Genomic DNA, 15,613 nt, shown 5'->3' on the forward strand with positions numbered 1-15,613 from the left:
AATGAATTGCCTGATAAAAGGGTTACCTTGATAGGGTAAATAATGCAATTAGTATTGCATTCATTATATTTAATAGAATTAAACTATTTCTAAAAGTATCAAAAACTTTTGTGCATCATACACCAAAATATATTTATTACAAATAGTATTAATTATAATAGAATACATCTATTTAATCAACTTAATATTGGTTTCAATAAAAAGATAAGCTAATTAAGCTACTGGGTTCATACCCCATTTATAAAGGTTCTAATCCTTTTCTTTTTAATTTTTAAATATTCAGCAAAAATTATATTTTTTTTTATCTTAATAACAGGAACCCTAATCACTGTATCCTCAAATTCTTGATTAGGAGCCTGAATAGGGCTAGAAATTAACTTGTTGTCATTTATCCCCCTAATAAATAATAACAATTTAACATCTACAGAAGCCTCATTAAAATATTTTTTAACCCAAGCCATAGCCTCAGCAGTTCTACTGTTTGCTATTATAATAATGTATTTAAATAATTACCCAATTATTCAAGATAATTCTTCTTATAGTAATCTAATAATTATTTCATCCTTATTACTGAAAAGAGGGGCAGCACCCTTTCATTTTTGATTCCCCAATGTTATAGAAGGACTTTCTTGAATAAATGCTCTTACCCTAATAACATGACAAAAAATTGCACCCCTTATATTAATTTCTTACACAACACTAAATACTTTTATTTTTATAGTAATTATTGCCTCGACTGTCACAGGATCATTAGGTGGACTTAATCAAACTTCTCTACGGAAACTAATAGCTTTTTCATCAATCAACCACTTAGGGTGGATACTAGCAGCCATACAAGCAAGTGAATCAATATGATGTATTTATTTTTCTTTTTATACATTTTTATCATTCAGACTAACCTTTATATTCAACAACTTTAAAATATTCCACATTAACCAATTATTTAATTCATTCTTCAATTCCAAAATCCTTAAATTTATTCTATTTTTAAACCTACTTTCACTAGGAGGGTTACCCCCATTTATTGGATTTTTACCTAAATGACTAGTTATTCAATTATTAGTGTTAAAAAGTCAATATGTATTAATAACAATTATAACAGTCATAACACTAATTACATTGTTTTTTTACTTACGATTATGTTTCGCAGCTTTTATACTTAATTATTACGAAAATAATTGAACTATTGATATAACTATTAACAATATTTCTTTTAAGTTAATATTAATTTTATCATTTATTTCTACATTTAGTCTAATCCTAATTTCTATAATTTATTTATTCTTATAAACTATAGTGTAAGGCTTTAAGTTAATTAAACTAATAGCCTTCAAAGCTATAAATATAAGTATAAATCTTTTAAGCCTTAGTAATTTATTACTCCTTTAGAATTGCAGTCTAATGTCATTATTGACTATAAAGCCAACTTAAATATTAATTAAATTACTAATGATCAAATTTATATATAATGATTAAAAAGAATAAATTCTTATAAATAGATTTACAGTCTATCGCCTAAACTTCAGCCATTTAATCGCGACAATGGTTATTCTCAACAAATCATAAAGATATTGGAACTTTATATTTTATCTTCGGAGCCTGAGCAGGAATAGTAGGAACATCCCTTAGAATTTTAGTCCGAGCTGAACTCGGTCACCCAGGAGCTTTAATCGGTGACGATCAAATTTATAATGTAATTGTAACAGCTCATGCTTTCGTAATAATTTTCTTTATAGTTATACCAATTATAATTGGTGGATTTGGAAATTGACTTGTTCCTTTAATATTAGGAGCTCCCGATATAGCATTTCCACGAATGAATAATATAAGATTTTGATTATTACCTCCTTCCCTTACATTACTATTAGTAAGAAGTATAGTAGAAAACGGAGCTGGTACAGGTTGAACAGTTTACCCACCCCTATCATCTGTTATTGCACACGGAGGAGCTTCAGTTGACCTAGCCATTTTTTCACTTCACTTAGCAGGTATTTCCTCAATTTTAGGAGCAGTAAATTTCATTACAACAGTAATTAATATACGATCGACAGGAATCACCTTTGATCGAATACCCCTATTCGTTTGAGCAGTTGTATTAACAGCTTTATTACTTTTATTATCATTACCAGTTTTAGCAGGGGCTATTACTATATTACTAACAGACCGAAACTTAAATACTTCCTTTTTTGACCCTGCCGGAGGAGGAGATCCTATTCTTTACCAACATTTATTTTGATTCTTTGGACACCCAGAAGTTTATATTTTAATTCTTCCAGGATTCGGGATAATTTCCCATATTATTAGTCAAGAATCAGGAAAGAAGGAAACATTTGGATCTCTAGGAATAATTTATGCTATAATAGCAATTGGTCTATTAGGATTTATTGTATGAGCTCATCATATTTTTACAGTAGGAATAGATGTAGATACTCGTGCCTATTTCACTTCAGCTACAATAATTATTGCGGTACCCACAGGTATTAAAATTTTTAGTTGACTGGCTACATTACACGGTACACAATTAAACTATTCACCAGCCATATTATGAGCCCTAGGGTTTGTATTCCTATTTACAGTAGGAGGATTAACAGGAGTAGTTCTTGCTAATTCATCTGTAGATATTATTCTTCATGACACATATTACGTAGTAGCTCATTTCCACTATGTATTATCAATAGGAGCAGTATTTGCTATTATAGCAGGATTCGTTCACTGATACCCCCTATTTACAGGGCTAGTATTAAATCCTAAATGATTAAAAAGTCAATTAATTATCATATTTATCGGAGTAAATTTAACCTTCTTCCCACAACACTTTTTAGGATTAGCTGGTATACCTCGACGATATTCAGACTATCCAGATGCTTACACAACATGAAATGTAGTTTCTACTATTGGTTCATCTATCTCTTTACTAGGAATATTATTCTTCCTATTCATCATTTGAGAAAGTTTAGTCACGCAGCGACAAGTAATCTACCGTATACAGCTTAGTTCTTCAATTGAATGACTTCACAATACCCCTCCAGCTGAACACAGTTATTCAGAACTACCTCTTTTAACTAATTATCTAATATGGCAGATTAGTGCAATGGATTTAAGCTCCATATATAAAGTATTTTACTTTTATTAGAAACTAATGACAACATGAGCTGCCCTTGGCCTTCAAGATAGAGCCTCTCCTCTTATGGAACAACTTACCTTCTTTCATGATCACGCTTTAATAATTTTAGTAATAATTACAACATTAGTAGGTTATTTAATATTTATATTATTCTTTAATTCATATACTAACCGAAATCTTTTACATGGTCAAACTATTGAAATAATTTGAACGATTCTTCCAGCAATTGTACTACTATTTATTGCTTTCCCCTCCCTTCGATTGCTATATTTATTAGATGAAATTAATGAACCCTCGGTTACATTAAAGGCTATTGGACACCAATGATATTGAAGTTATGAATATTCAGACTTTATAAACGTGGAATTTGATTCATATATAGTTCCAACTAATGAATTAGCAACAGACGGATTCCGACTTCTAGATGTTGACAACCGCGTAGTTCTCCCTATAAATTCACAAATTCGAATTTTAGTAACGGCTGCAGATGTAATTCACTCATGAACAGTACCAGCCTTAGGTGTAAAGGTAGACGGAACCCCTGGTCGATTAAACCAAACTAATTTCCTAATAAACCGACCTGGATTATTTTACGGTCAATGTTCAGAAATTTGTGGAGCTAATCACAGATTTATACCTATTGTAATTGAAAGACTTCCTGTAAATCATTTTATCAAATGAGTAACTAATAGAACTAATTCATAATTTTCATTAGATGACTGAAAGCAAGTACTGGTCTCTTAAACCATCTTATAGTAAATTAGCACTTACTTCTAATGGAAAAAATTAGTTAAAAAATAACATTAGTATGTCAAACTAAAATTATTAAACTATTTAATATTTTTTGGTGCCTCAAATAGCCCCAATTGGTTGATTAAGTTTATTTATTATCTTTTCAATTACTTTTATCTTGTTTAGTATAATAAATTATTATTCTGTAATTCCTAAAACACCTAAATCAGAAATTTCAAGCAAGTATTCAACAACTTCTTTAAACTGAAAATGATAACAAATCTATTCTCTGTATTCGACCCTTCATCAAGTATTTTCAATTTATCATTAAATTGAATAAGAACATTTTTAGGACTTCTTCTAATTCCTTCTGCCTACTGATTAATACCCTCACGATGACATATTTTTTGAAATTCAATTCTTATTACACTTCATAAGGAATTCAAAACTCTTCTTGGCCCATCAGGACATTCAGGATCAACTTTTATTTTTGTCTCTTTATTTTCATTAATTTTATTTAATAATTTTATAGGATTATTTCCTTATATTTTCACAAGAACAAGTCACTTAACACTTACACTTACACTAGCTCTACCCTTATGATTATGTTTCATACTTTATGGATGAATTAATCACACACAACACATATTCGCTCACCTAGTACCTCAAGGAACCCCAGCAGTTCTTATACCATTTATAGTATGTATTGAAACAATTAGTAATATTATTCGACCTGGAACTTTAGCTGTTCGATTAGCAGCTAATATAATTGCAGGACATTTATTACTTACTCTTTTAGGAAACACTGGACCTTCCCTTTCTTACGCGATTGTATCATTATTATTAATTGGTCAAATTGCTCTATTAGTTCTAGAATCAGCAGTTGCTATTATTCAGTCATATGTATTTGCAGTTCTAAGTACACTATACTCTAGAGAAGTAAACTAATGTCAACACACTCAAACCACCCATTTCATTTAGTAGATTATAGTCCCTGACCTTTAACAGGAGCAATTGGAGCTATAACCTCTGTCTCAGGATTAGTAAAATGATTCCATCAATACGATATTTCATTGTTTGCATTAGGAAATATTATTACTATTTTAACAGTTTATCAATGATGACGAGACGTATCTCGAGAAGGAACTTTTCAGGGACTACACACCTTACCTGTAACATTAGGATTACGGTGAGGAATAATTCTATTCATTTTATCAGAAGTTTTATTTTTTGTATCTTTCTTCTGAGCTTTTTTCCACAGAAGTTTATCTCCAGCCATTGAACTGGGAGCTATATGACCTCCTGCAGGAATTCAACCTTTTAATCCATTCCAAATTCCACTATTAAATACAGCCATTTTATTATCTTCAGGAGTTACTGTTACATGAGCACATCATAGTTTAATAGAAGGTAATCATTCTCAAGCAACACAAGGATTATTTTTTACAGTTCTCTTAGGAGTCTATTTTACTATTCTACAAGCATATGAATATATCGAAGCACCATTTACCATTGCAGACTCAGTTTATGGTTCTACTTTTTTCATAGCAACAGGATTCCACGGAATTCATGTATTAATTGGAACAACATTTCTTCTAGTATGCTTAATTCGACATTTAAACAACCACTTTTCTAAAACTCACCACTTTGGGTTTGAAGCAGCTGCATGATACTGACACTTCGTTGATATTGTTTGATTATTCCTTTATATTTCAATTTATTGATGAGGAGGATAATTAATTTTTATCTATATAGTATATAAGTATATTTGACTTCCAATCATAAGGTCTACTAATTAGTAGTATAGATAATTTTTTCAATTACTATTATAGCATCAATTCTAATTATCATCACCAGTGTAGTTATAACTCTAGCTTCCATTTTATCAAAAAAAGCACTAACAGATCGTGAAAAATGTTCCCCCTTTGAATGCGGATTTGATCCCAAGTCTTCTTCACGACTACCTTTTTCACTTCGATTTTTTTTAATTACAATTATTTTCTTAATTTTTGATGTAGAAATTGCCCTTATTTTACCTATAATTTTAATTATTTCAATTTCTAACATCATTATATGAACTACAACAAGTATTGTATTTATTATTATCTTAATTATTGGACTATACCATGAATGAAACCAAGGTATATTAAATTGATCAAATTAGGGTTGTAGTTAATTATAACATTTGATTTGCATTCAAAAAGTATTGAAATATCAATCTACCTTATAGCTCAGAATATGAAGCGATTTATTGCAATTAGTTTCGACCTAATCTTAGGTATTTTATGCCCTTATTCTATAACTAAATATTAATTGAAGCCAAAAAGAGGCTTATCACTGTTAATGATAGAACTGAGATTGATCTCCAATTAAGGAAGTATGACGTTCAAGAAAAAGCTGCTAACTTTTATCTTTTAATGGTTAAACTCCATTTGTACTTCTGTTTATATAGTTTAATAAAAACATTACATTTTCATTGTAAAAATAAAATTTTCTATTTTTATAAATTACTAAATATAATACACTACATCCAAGAATTATTCAATTACCCTAACATCTTCAGTGTTATGCTCTATTTTAAGCTACTTGAATAAAAAATTAAAAAAAATGAAAACAAGAAAATAATTCATAAAACAAATAATAAAAGATAAACCTTTAAATTATTATTGTGCATAACAGATACATACTGAGAATATTTAACTAATTCATTATATAAATTTTGACCCCCTAAAAATTCTGACCAACCCTGATCAAAAGATTTACATACTCTTATTCCTAAAACTAATGGATAGTTAATAATTCCATAAGTAGAAATATAAGGTATAAATCATATAGAACCAGAAAAATAACTCACTAGATAATTATGCAAAGACTTATTAAAATAAAATAAAGAAACATTAGAAATTAAATAACCCAATACACCTCCTACCACACAAACAAATAAAGTTAATAATTTTAAATAACTAGGTAAACAAATTATATAAGGAGTAGGAAAAATTAATCAACTTAATATTCTACCTCCAACAATTCTCATTATTAGTAAACCACTTATACCTCGCAATATAACTCAACCTTCATCTCTCAACATATTTAAAGAACCACAATTTAATTCTCCAGTTATAGTATAATAAACCAACCGAAAAGAATAACAGACAGTCAACCCAGTGGAAAAAAAATAAAGAAAAAAAGAAAATATATTAATATAACTTAACGAAACAACTTCTAAAATCAAATCCTTAGAATAAAACCCAGCTAAAAAAGGCATACCACACAAAGCTAAATTAGCTACATTAAAACATCCAGAAGTCAAAGGTATATATACTCCCAATCCCCCTATCAATCGAATGTCCTGAGAATTATTTATATTATGAATAATAGCTCCAGCACACATAAATAATAATGCCTTAAATAAAGCATGAGTTAATAAATGAAAAAAAGCAAGCTTATAAAATCCTATAGATAAAATTCTTATTATAAGGCCTAATTGTCTTAATGTAGAAAGAGCAATAATCTTCTTTAAATCAAATTCAAAATTAGCTCCTAATCCCGCTATAAATATTGTCAACCCAGAAAGCAACAATAATAAATCTCCCAACCATCTACCTCTTAATAAAATATTAAATCGAATCAATAAATAAACCCCAGCAGTTACCAGAGTTGAAGAATGAACTAAAGCTGATACAGGAGTAGGAGCTGCTATAGCAGCAGGTAATCAAGAAGAAAAGGGAATCTGAGCTCTTTTAGTTATAGCAGCTAACATAATTAATGCTCCAATAATTTCTATTTCAATACTATCCTTCATGCTTTCTAAATAAAAAATATAATTTCAACTTCCATAGTTTAATATTCAAGCAATTGCTAATAAAAAAGCCACATCCCCAATCCGATTAGATAGAGCAGTAAGTATCCCAGCATTGTAAGATTTTACATTTTGAAAATAAATAACTAAACAATAAGACACTAATCCTAAACCGTCTCATCCTAATAAAATTCTAATTAAATTAGGACTAATAATTAATAACATTATTGACAATACAAACATTAAAACTAATATAATAAAACGATTAATATTTGTATCTCCTCTCATATATTCCTTTCTATAATAAATTACTAAAGAAGCAATTAACAAAACAAACGATATAAATAATAGTCTTATTCAATCAAACAAAAAAGTCATCACAATTCTAGTTGAATTTAAACTGACAACTTCTCACTCTAAAAATAAAGAATAATCGTTTAACAAAAACACTAATCTAGAAGTAAAGAAACTAATTCTAATAGTAATTAGAATTAAAAATCTAATTCTACAAATTGATAAATATTTCACGATCTAAAATGATAAACCTCATTTCATTGACACCACAAATCAATATTTTAAATAAACTATTTAGATCTAAAGTCAAAATAAACAAATATCTCTCTTTAAAATTAATAGATTTAAAGGAAATCAATGAAGAAATAATAAAAAAAATTCACGAATCTTACCCCCTCTAAATGAATAAACTCCTGAAAAAATCTTCCCATGTTGACTATAAGCATACAAATACAAAGTATAAGCAGCACTAAAAAAAGATAATAAAGATAAAGAAATTATAGTAACCCAAGATCAACTTACAATTCTATTTAACAAAGAAATTTCCCCTAATAAATTTAAAGAAGGAGGTGCAGCTATATTACAAGCTCTTAACAAAAACCATCATAAAGTTATAGAAGGTATAAAATTCAATAAACCCTTATTGATTAATAAACTCCGACTCCCTAATCGTTCATATGTAATATTAGCTAAACAAAATAATCCAGACGAACATAGCCCGTGAGCAATCATTAAAGTATAAGAACCACAAAGACCTCAATAAGTTAAAGTCATTAAACCCCCTAAAACAATTCCTATATGAGCAACTGATGAATAAGCAATTAAAGCCTTTAAATCAGTTTGACGCAAACAAACCAAACTAATTAAAACTCCTCCCACAAGTCTAATTCTAACTCACACATAATTATATTTAATACCTCTTAACTGCAAAAAAGAAAAAACTCGTAATAAACCATAACCACCTAACTTAAGTATAATACCAGCTAAAATTATTGACCCTGAAACCGGAGCTTCAACATGAGCCTTAGGAAGTCACAAATGAACTAAAAATATAGGTATTTTAACTAAAAAAGCTAAAATTAAAGATAAATATAGCAGATCATAATTAAATATATAATTACTCAATAAATAAAAATTCATTGTATTTAAATTATTATATAAATAAAAAATTCCAACCAACATAGGTAAAGAAACCAATAATGTATAAAATAATAAATAAACCCCAGCCTGAAGACGCTCTGGCTGATACCCTCAACCCAAAATTAAAAATAAAGTGGGAATTAATCTTCTTTCAAAAAATAAGTAAAATATAAACAGATTCATTCTTCTAAAAGTTAACACCAAGAAAATCAACAAAATCAAAACATTAAATAAAAATAAATTTTTATAATTATTGTACTTATAAACAGACTCACTAGCACTAATTATAAGTGTACAAATTCAAAATCTCAATAAAATAAGACCATAAGAAATAACGTCAAATCCTAAAAAATATGAAATATTTACAAAATAATTAGTACAATAATTTAAAATAATGAAAACAAAAGTTACAATAAATAATAAATTCTGAACCATTCAAAATAAACCATTCATAAAACAAATAGGACTAATAAAAAGTATTATAAAAATCAATTTTAACATTGTAATACATTAAACGATTGAAAATAATCATTCCCATGTGTACGAATTATAGAAACTAAAATTGAAAGGCCCAAAGCACCTTCACATACTCTAAAAGTTAAAAATATTATACTAAAAAATCTTCTATAATCCATTAAATTTAAGTAAATGAACAAAAGAAAAAATAAACTTAATACAATATATTCCAAACTTAAAAGCATAGATAATAAATGCTTACGATTAGAAACAAAAACAAAAATCCCCATTAAAAATAAAAAACAAGGTAATCCTCAATATAAACTCATTAACATTAGTTTTAATAGTTTAATAAAAACATTGGTCTTGTAAACCAAAAATAAGATTTTGTCTTTTAAAACTTCAAGAGAAAAGAAATAACTTTATCATTAATCCCCAAAATTAATATTTTAAATAAACTACCTCCTGAAATTATACAACTCTTCTTATATTCTTCAACACTAATCTCAAGATTAATTTTTATTCAAATAAATCACCCCTTAGCAATAGGATTAATACTATTAATTCAAACATTACAAATTTGTTTAATTACTGGACTAATAGCTAAAAGATTCTGATTTTCATATGTCTTATTTTTAATTTTTTTAGGAGGTATACTAGTTCTATTCATTTATGTAACTTCCCTAGCATCAAATGAAATATTTTCACTTTCCATAAAATTAACAACTATCTGTATAATAATTATATTAACTACTACACTAATTGCCGCATTTTTAGATAAAATATCTACATCTTCATTTATCCAAAATTTAGAAATACAACCTTTATATAACTTTAACTTAACCGTCTCTGAAAACTCTTTAAGTCTCCATAAACTATATAATTACCCAACAAACTTTATTACTATTTTATTAATAAACTATTTATTAATTACATTAATCGCAGTAGTAAAAATTACTAAATTATTTTATGGACCTCTTCGACAAATAAACTAATGAACAAACCTTTACGAACCCAACACCCCTTATTTAAAATTGCAAATAATGCACTAGTAGATCTTCCAGCCCCAATTAATATTTCAGCATGATGAAATTTCGGGTCATTACTAGGTCTATGTTTAATCATTCAAATTCTAACAGGATTATTTTTAGCTATACATTATACTGCAGACATCAACTTAGCATTCAATAGTGTAAATCACATTTGCCGTGATGTAAATTATGGATGATTATTACGAACTCTTCACGCCAACGGTGCATCATTTTTCTTCATTTGTATTTACCTACATGTTGGACGTGGGATCTACTACGGATCTTATTTATTCACTCCTACCTGATTAGTAGGAGTACTAATTTTATTCCTAGTGATAGCAACAGCATTCATAGGATACGTATTACCCTGAGGTCAAATATCTTTTTGAGGTGCCACAGTTATTACTAACTTATTATCGGCTATCCCCTATTTAGGAATTGATTTAGTTCAATGGGTATGAGGAGGATTCGCTGTAGATAATGCCACACTTACACGATTCTTTACATTCCACTTCATCTTGCCGTTTATTGTACTAGCAATAACCTTAATTCATTTATTATTCCTCCATCAAACAGGATCTAATAACCCCATCGGACTAAATTCTAATATTGATAAAATTCCCTTCCACCCCTACTTCTCATACAAGGATATTGTAGGATTTGTTATTATAATCGCTGCACTAATTCTATTAACACTAATTAATCCCTATTTATTAGGAGATCCAGATAATTTCATTCCTGCCAACCCATTAGTTACCCCAGTGCATATCCAACCAGAATGATACTTCCTATTTGCTTATGCAATTCTACGATCTATTCCAAATAAACTTGGAGGGGTAATTGCCCTAGTCCTCTCAATTGCCATTTTAGCAATTCTTCCATTCTATCACTTAAGAAAATTTCGAGGTATCCAATTCTACCCTATTAACAAAATCTTATTTTGAACTATAGTTGTCACAGTAATTTTATTAACATGAATTGGAGCACGACCAGTAGAAGAACCTTATGTATTAGTAGGACAAATCTTAACTGTAATTTACTTCTTGTATTACATCATTAACCCATTAGTAAATAAATGATGAGACAATTTAATTAATTAGTTAATGAGCTTGAACAAGCATATGTTTTGAAAACATAAGATAGAAATCAACCTTTCTATTGACTTTACTAAATTCTATTAACCACATATAATAAATCAACATTAACTTTAACCCAATAATAAATAATAAAAAGTTTAATGAAAAAGGTAAAAAACTCTTTCAAGCTAAATATATTAATTTATCATAACGAAAACGAGGTAAAGTCCCCCGAGCTCAAATGAAAACAAATGAAATAAATGTTAACTTAACATAAAATATAACATTAAATACATCACAACCTAAAAAAATTACACAAAATAGCATACTCATAAATAAAATTCTAGCATATTCAGCTATAAAAATTAAAGCAAAACCCCCTCTTCTATATTCAATATTAAATCCAGAAACTAACTCCGATTCACCTTCTGCAAAATCAAAAGGAGTACGATTAGTTTCAGCTAAACAAATACAAAATCAAACCAAACTAATAGGGAATAAAATTACCAAAAATCAAATACTTTTTTGATAATAAAAAAAGTCTAAAATATTATAACTTCCAATTAAAAATACAAAAGATAATAAAACTAATGCTATTCTAACTTCATAAGAAATAGTTTGTGCCACAGCCCGTAAACCCCCTAATAACGCATAATTAGAATTAGAAGATCAACCAGCAATTATAACAGTGTATACGCCTAAACTAGTACAGCATAAAAAAAATAACAAACCTAAATTAAATGAAAACAGCTTAACAAATAAAGGAATACATAATCAAGCAACCAAAGATAAAAATAAAGAAAAAATAGGAGAAAAATAATAAGAAATATAATTTGATAAAAGAGGATAAGTTTGTTCCTTAGTAAATAACTTAATCGCATCACAAAAAGGTTGAGGAATTCCTATCAACCCTACTTTATTAGGTCCCTTACGAATCTGAATATAACCTAGAACCTTCCGTTCCAAAAGAGTTAAAAAAGCCACTCTAACTAAAACACAAATTACCAAAATTAAACTCCCAATAATTGATAAAATAAATTCTATAAAAAACAAGTACTATTTGTAATATAAATTACATAAATAAATTCTAAATTTATTGCACTAATCTGCCAAAATAGTGTATAATATATTAATCATATTCTTAATATAAAATATTATTATTCTAATACCTGGTCCTTTCGTACTAAGATATTATAGTATATTAAAGATAGAAACCAACCTGGCTTACGCCGGTCTGAACTCAGATCATGTAAGAATTTAAAAGTCGAACAGACTTCACATTTAAGCGGCTACACCTAAAAATATATCTTAATCCAACATCGAGGTCGCAAACTTTTTTATCGATATGAACTCTCCAAAAAAATTACGCTGTTATCCCTAAAGTAACTTAATCTTATAATCACTACTAATGGATCAATAACTCATAAATTAATGATTTTAAATAATTAAAAGTTCATTAAATTTTAATATCACCCCAACAAAATACTTTAAATTATAAAAATAAAATTAATCTAAAAAATTTAAACAATGTAAAGTATAAAGATTTATAGGGTCTTCTCGTCTTTTAATTAAATTTTAGCTTTTTGACTAAAATATAAAATTCTATTATAAATTTATATGAAACAGCTTATACCTCGTCCAACCGTTCATACCAGCCTTCAATTAAAAGACTAATGATTATGCTACCTTTGCACAGTTAGAATACTGCGGCCATTTAAATAACTTCAGTGGGCAGGTCAGACTTTAAAAATAACTCAAAAAGACATGTTTTTGTTAAACAGGCGGGTAAAATTTTTGCCGAGTTCTTTATATAAACTTATCATATAAAATTACATAAACAAAAAAAATATACTAATTCTATCATTATTCCTTTTTATATATAATTCATAAAAAAATTTTTATAAATAAATTAAAATATAATAAATAATATAATTTATAAAATAATTTATAACAAACTTTATAATGATTGCTAATTCTAAGCATACATTTTATATTACCACTATTAATTTTTAATAATTTATTTTAAAGCTTATCCCTTAAAATATTCAAATAAATAAATTTTTCAATTAAATAAATAACTAAAAAATCAAAAATTTGTAAATTAAATTTATTTCTAAAAAAACTAGATACCTTTATAAACGAATAACATTTCATTTCTAATAGTTTATTTAAAATAATTTTGACACATTAACTTTAATAAACTATTAACTCTTATAAAATCGAGATTAATAATATATATATTAATTATTTGATAAACCCTGATACACAAGGTACAATAAATTAAATCTTCTTTTAACACAAAAATTTTTCAAAATATTTCAATTATCTTTCACAATACTAATCGACTATTATTAATATTATTTTTTCATTAAAAATTACTAAAACACTTAACTATATAATTATTTTTAATATATTAATTTAAAAGCAAAATAAAATAATAAATAAATTTTGATCAATTTATATTGATTTGCACAAAAATCTTTTCAATGTAAATGAAATGCTTTACTAAATAAGCTTTAAATTGTCATTCTAGATACACCTTCCGGTACATCTACTATGTTACGACTTATCTTACCTTAATAGCAAGAGCGACGGGCGATGTGTGCATATTCTAGAGCTAAAATCAAATTAACAATCTTTAAAATTTTACTATCAAATCCACCTTCACTAAACATTTCAAAATTAGATCCGTTTAAATAAATTTATTGTAACCCATCTCTACTTAAACATAAGCTACACCTTGATCTGATATAAATTCTTATAAGAATTATAGAAAATTATTATTCTAATAAAATATTCTGATAACGACGGTATATAAACTGAAAAACAAATTTAAGTGAGGTTCATCGTGGATTATCAATTACAGGACAGGTTCCTCTGAATAGACTAAAATACCGCCAAATTTTTTAAGTTTCAAGAACATAACTACTACTACCTTAGTGAATGAAATTACATTTTAAATAATAGGGTATCTAATCCTAGTTTATAAATAAAATTTACAAGCTTCAAAACCTTCATAATAAAAAATTTTTAAATTTAAAATTTCACCTAATAAATCTAATATTATTTTTATATAATAAATTTTAACTCACACTGAACAAATTTTATTTGTATTATTTGTGTAACCGCGGCTGCTGGCACAAATTTAGCCAATACTCTATGAAATTACTATTTCCAAATTTCTTTGATTAATAATACTATTTACTGAGAATATAATTAAATTTTACTTACTATTTAAATAAGCAAAAATACACGCAAAAACTTACATATAAAATAAATCAATAATAAAATTCAAAGCCAAAATAAAACTTTAATATTAATTAAATTCTAAAATAATATTAAATAATAATATACATAAACATTAAATTAAATAACATAAATAAGTCAATATAAAAAAAAAAATAAATTAAACTTAAATAAAATGAGTTAGTAGTATCTCCTGATCAGCAATTACCCCCTAAGTAATATACCGTTTTTCATTAAAAAAATTAGATGAAACTTAACCTTTTATAAAAATTAACTACATTTAATCTTATTATTAATTTTTTAATTTAATTTTAAAATTAATATTATTTATTATAATAATATAAATAATAAAAAAAAATTAATATATAAATTGAAATAATAATTAAATTAAATAATAAAAAAAAATCATATTGATCATTAGTAATTTAATTAATATTTAAGTTTCATCTAATTTTTTTTTTTTTTTTTTTTATATAATAAATTTTATAAATATTAAATTTATTTATAAATACTTTATCATATATTTATTTTAGATGAATATTTATTTTTTATAATTATATAAATATTAAAAATAAATAAACGATATACCAAGTTAAGATTAATATATATATATATGTATATAAATATTTAATTAATTAATAGATATCTATATTCATATAAAAAAAAACCTTAAGATTCATAGATGAATAACAGTATTATCAATTTATTAGTATAT

At 26.6% G+C, this 15,613-nt stretch overlaps 13 protein-coding genes and 24 non-coding genes across 37 annotated transcripts, besides 1 other annotated feature; 23 read left to right on the forward strand and 14 right to left on the reverse strand. All coding sequences in view use genetic code 5, as the record gives it.

Moving 5' to 3' along the window:
- On the forward strand, nt 1-66 carry KEG44_t01. Its single transcript has one exon. It is a non-coding gene; the product is annotated as a tRNA-Ile (tRNA).
- Nucleotides 64-132, reverse strand: KEG44_t02. The gene has a single exon. It is a non-coding gene; the product is annotated as a tRNA-Gln (tRNA).
- Nucleotides 133-198: 66 nt separating this feature from the next.
- On the forward strand, nt 199-267 carry KEG44_t03. The gene has a single exon. It is a non-coding gene; the product is annotated as a tRNA-Met (tRNA).
- Nucleotides 268-1,290, forward strand: ND2 (NADH dehydrogenase subunit 2). Its single transcript has one exon. It carries the CDS (start codon nt 268-270, stop codon nt 1,288-1,290), a length of 1,023 nt encoding a protein of 340 aa, YP_961382.1.
- Nucleotides 1,291-1,300: 10 nt separating this feature from the next.
- On the forward strand, nt 1,301-1,369 carry KEG44_t04. Its single transcript has one exon. It is a non-coding gene; the product is annotated as a tRNA-Trp (tRNA).
- KEG44_t05 lies at nt 1,362-1,424 on the reverse strand. The gene has a single exon. It is a non-coding gene; the product is annotated as a tRNA-Cys (tRNA).
- A 45-nt stretch (nt 1,425-1,469) lies between these two features.
- Nucleotides 1,470-1,536, reverse strand: KEG44_t06. Its single transcript has one exon. It is a non-coding gene; the product is annotated as a tRNA-Tyr (tRNA).
- On the forward strand, nt 1,535-3,069 carry COX1 (cytochrome c oxidase subunit I; the record flags this gene model as incomplete). The annotated part of the gene is made up of 1 exon: nt 1,535-3,069. A coding segment is annotated over one exon (1,535 nt), but the record flags the coding sequence as incomplete, so codon positions are not given.
- KEG44_t07 lies at nt 3,070-3,135 on the forward strand. The gene has a single exon. It is a non-coding gene; the product is annotated as a tRNA-Leu (tRNA).
- Nucleotides 3,136-3,139: 4 nt separating this feature from the next.
- On the forward strand, nt 3,140-3,829 carry COX2 (cytochrome c oxidase subunit II). Its single transcript has one exon. It carries the CDS (start codon nt 3,140-3,142, stop codon nt 3,827-3,829), a length of 690 nt encoding a protein of 229 aa, YP_961384.1.
- A 4-nt stretch (nt 3,830-3,833) lies between these two features.
- On the forward strand, nt 3,834-3,904 carry KEG44_t08. Its single transcript has one exon. It is a non-coding gene; the product is annotated as a tRNA-Lys (tRNA).
- KEG44_t09 lies at nt 3,905-3,971 on the forward strand. The gene has a single exon. It is a non-coding gene; the product is annotated as a tRNA-Asp (tRNA).
- On the forward strand, nt 3,972-4,133 carry ATP8 (ATP synthase F0 subunit 8). The gene has a single exon. The coding sequence runs from the start codon at nt 3,972-3,974 to the stop codon at nt 4,131-4,133; it is 162 nt and encodes a 53-aa protein (YP_961385.1).
- On the forward strand, nt 4,127-4,803 carry ATP6 (ATP synthase F0 subunit 6). Its single transcript has one exon. A coding segment is annotated over exon 1 (677 nt).
- On the forward strand, nt 4,804-5,592 carry COX3 (cytochrome c oxidase subunit III). The gene has a single exon. The coding sequence runs from the start codon at nt 4,804-4,806 to the stop codon at nt 5,590-5,592; it is 789 nt and encodes a 262-aa protein (YP_961387.1).
- A 9-nt stretch (nt 5,593-5,601) lies between these two features.
- KEG44_t10 lies at nt 5,602-5,666 on the forward strand. Its single transcript has one exon. It is a non-coding gene; the product is annotated as a tRNA-Gly (tRNA).
- ND3 (NADH dehydrogenase subunit 3) lies at nt 5,667-6,018 on the forward strand. The gene has a single exon. A coding segment is annotated over exon 1 (352 nt).
- On the forward strand, nt 6,019-6,083 carry KEG44_t11. The gene has a single exon. It is a non-coding gene; the product is annotated as a tRNA-Ala (tRNA).
- A 7-nt stretch (nt 6,084-6,090) lies between these two features.
- On the forward strand, nt 6,091-6,154 carry KEG44_t12. The gene has a single exon. It is a non-coding gene; the product is annotated as a tRNA-Arg (tRNA).
- Nucleotides 6,155-6,165: 11 nt separating this feature from the next.
- On the forward strand, nt 6,166-6,230 carry KEG44_t13. Its single transcript has one exon. It is a non-coding gene; the product is annotated as a tRNA-Asn (tRNA).
- Nucleotides 6,231-6,298, forward strand: KEG44_t14. The gene has a single exon. It is a non-coding gene; the product is annotated as a tRNA-Ser (tRNA).
- KEG44_t15 lies at nt 6,299-6,365 on the forward strand. The gene has a single exon. It is a non-coding gene; the product is annotated as a tRNA-Glu (tRNA).
- Nucleotides 6,366-6,383: 18 nt separating this feature from the next.
- On the reverse strand, nt 6,384-6,448 carry KEG44_t16. The gene has a single exon. It is a non-coding gene; the product is annotated as a tRNA-Phe (tRNA).
- Nucleotides 6,449-8,168, reverse strand: ND5 (NADH dehydrogenase subunit 5). The gene has a single exon. A coding segment is annotated over exon 1 (1,720 nt).
- A 15-nt stretch (nt 8,169-8,183) lies between these two features.
- On the reverse strand, nt 8,184-8,249 carry KEG44_t17. Its single transcript has one exon. It is a non-coding gene; the product is annotated as a tRNA-His (tRNA).
- Nucleotides 8,250-9,590, reverse strand: ND4 (NADH dehydrogenase subunit 4). Its single transcript has one exon. The coding sequence runs from the start codon at nt 9,588-9,590 to the stop codon at nt 8,250-8,252; it is 1,341 nt and encodes a 446-aa protein (YP_961390.1).
- ND4L (NADH dehydrogenase subunit 4L) lies at nt 9,584-9,880 on the reverse strand. Its single transcript has one exon. It carries the CDS (start codon nt 9,878-9,880, stop codon nt 9,584-9,586), a length of 297 nt encoding a protein of 98 aa, YP_961391.1.
- A 2-nt stretch (nt 9,881-9,882) lies between these two features.
- Nucleotides 9,883-9,947, forward strand: KEG44_t18. Its single transcript has one exon. It is a non-coding gene; the product is annotated as a tRNA-Thr (tRNA).
- On the reverse strand, nt 9,948-10,013 carry KEG44_t19. The gene has a single exon. It is a non-coding gene; the product is annotated as a tRNA-Pro (tRNA).
- Nucleotides 10,014-10,015: 2 nt separating this feature from the next.
- Nucleotides 10,016-10,539, forward strand: ND6 (NADH dehydrogenase subunit 6). The gene has a single exon. A coding segment is annotated over exon 1 (524 nt).
- Nucleotides 10,540-11,674, forward strand: CYTB (cytochrome b). Its single transcript has one exon. A coding segment is annotated over exon 1 (1,135 nt).
- Nucleotides 11,675-11,741, forward strand: KEG44_t20. Its single transcript has one exon. It is a non-coding gene; the product is annotated as a tRNA-Ser (tRNA).
- Nucleotides 11,742-11,756: 15 nt separating this feature from the next.
- Nucleotides 11,757-12,696, reverse strand: ND1 (NADH dehydrogenase subunit 1). The gene has a single exon. A coding segment is annotated over exon 1 (940 nt).
- A 10-nt stretch (nt 12,697-12,706) lies between these two features.
- On the reverse strand, nt 12,707-12,771 carry KEG44_t21. The gene has a single exon. It is a non-coding gene; the product is annotated as a tRNA-Leu (tRNA).
- On the reverse strand, nt 12,772-14,104 carry KEG44_r02. The gene has a single exon. It is a non-coding gene; the product is annotated as a l-rRNA (ribosomal RNA).
- Nucleotides 14,105-14,176, reverse strand: KEG44_t22. Its single transcript has one exon. It is a non-coding gene; the product is annotated as a tRNA-Val (tRNA).
- KEG44_r01 lies at nt 14,177-14,966 on the reverse strand. The gene has a single exon. It is a non-coding gene; the product is annotated as a s-rRNA (ribosomal RNA).
- Nucleotides 14,967-15,613: part of a sequence feature (control region; A+T rich region) that runs on past the window's edge.

The sequence above is a fragment of the mitochondrial genome of Bactrocera dorsalis (genome assembly GCF_023373825.1).
Source record: "Bactrocera dorsalis mitochondrion, complete genome".
Lineage (NCBI taxonomy): Eukaryota > Metazoa > Arthropoda > Insecta > Diptera > Tephritidae > Bactrocera > Bactrocera dorsalis.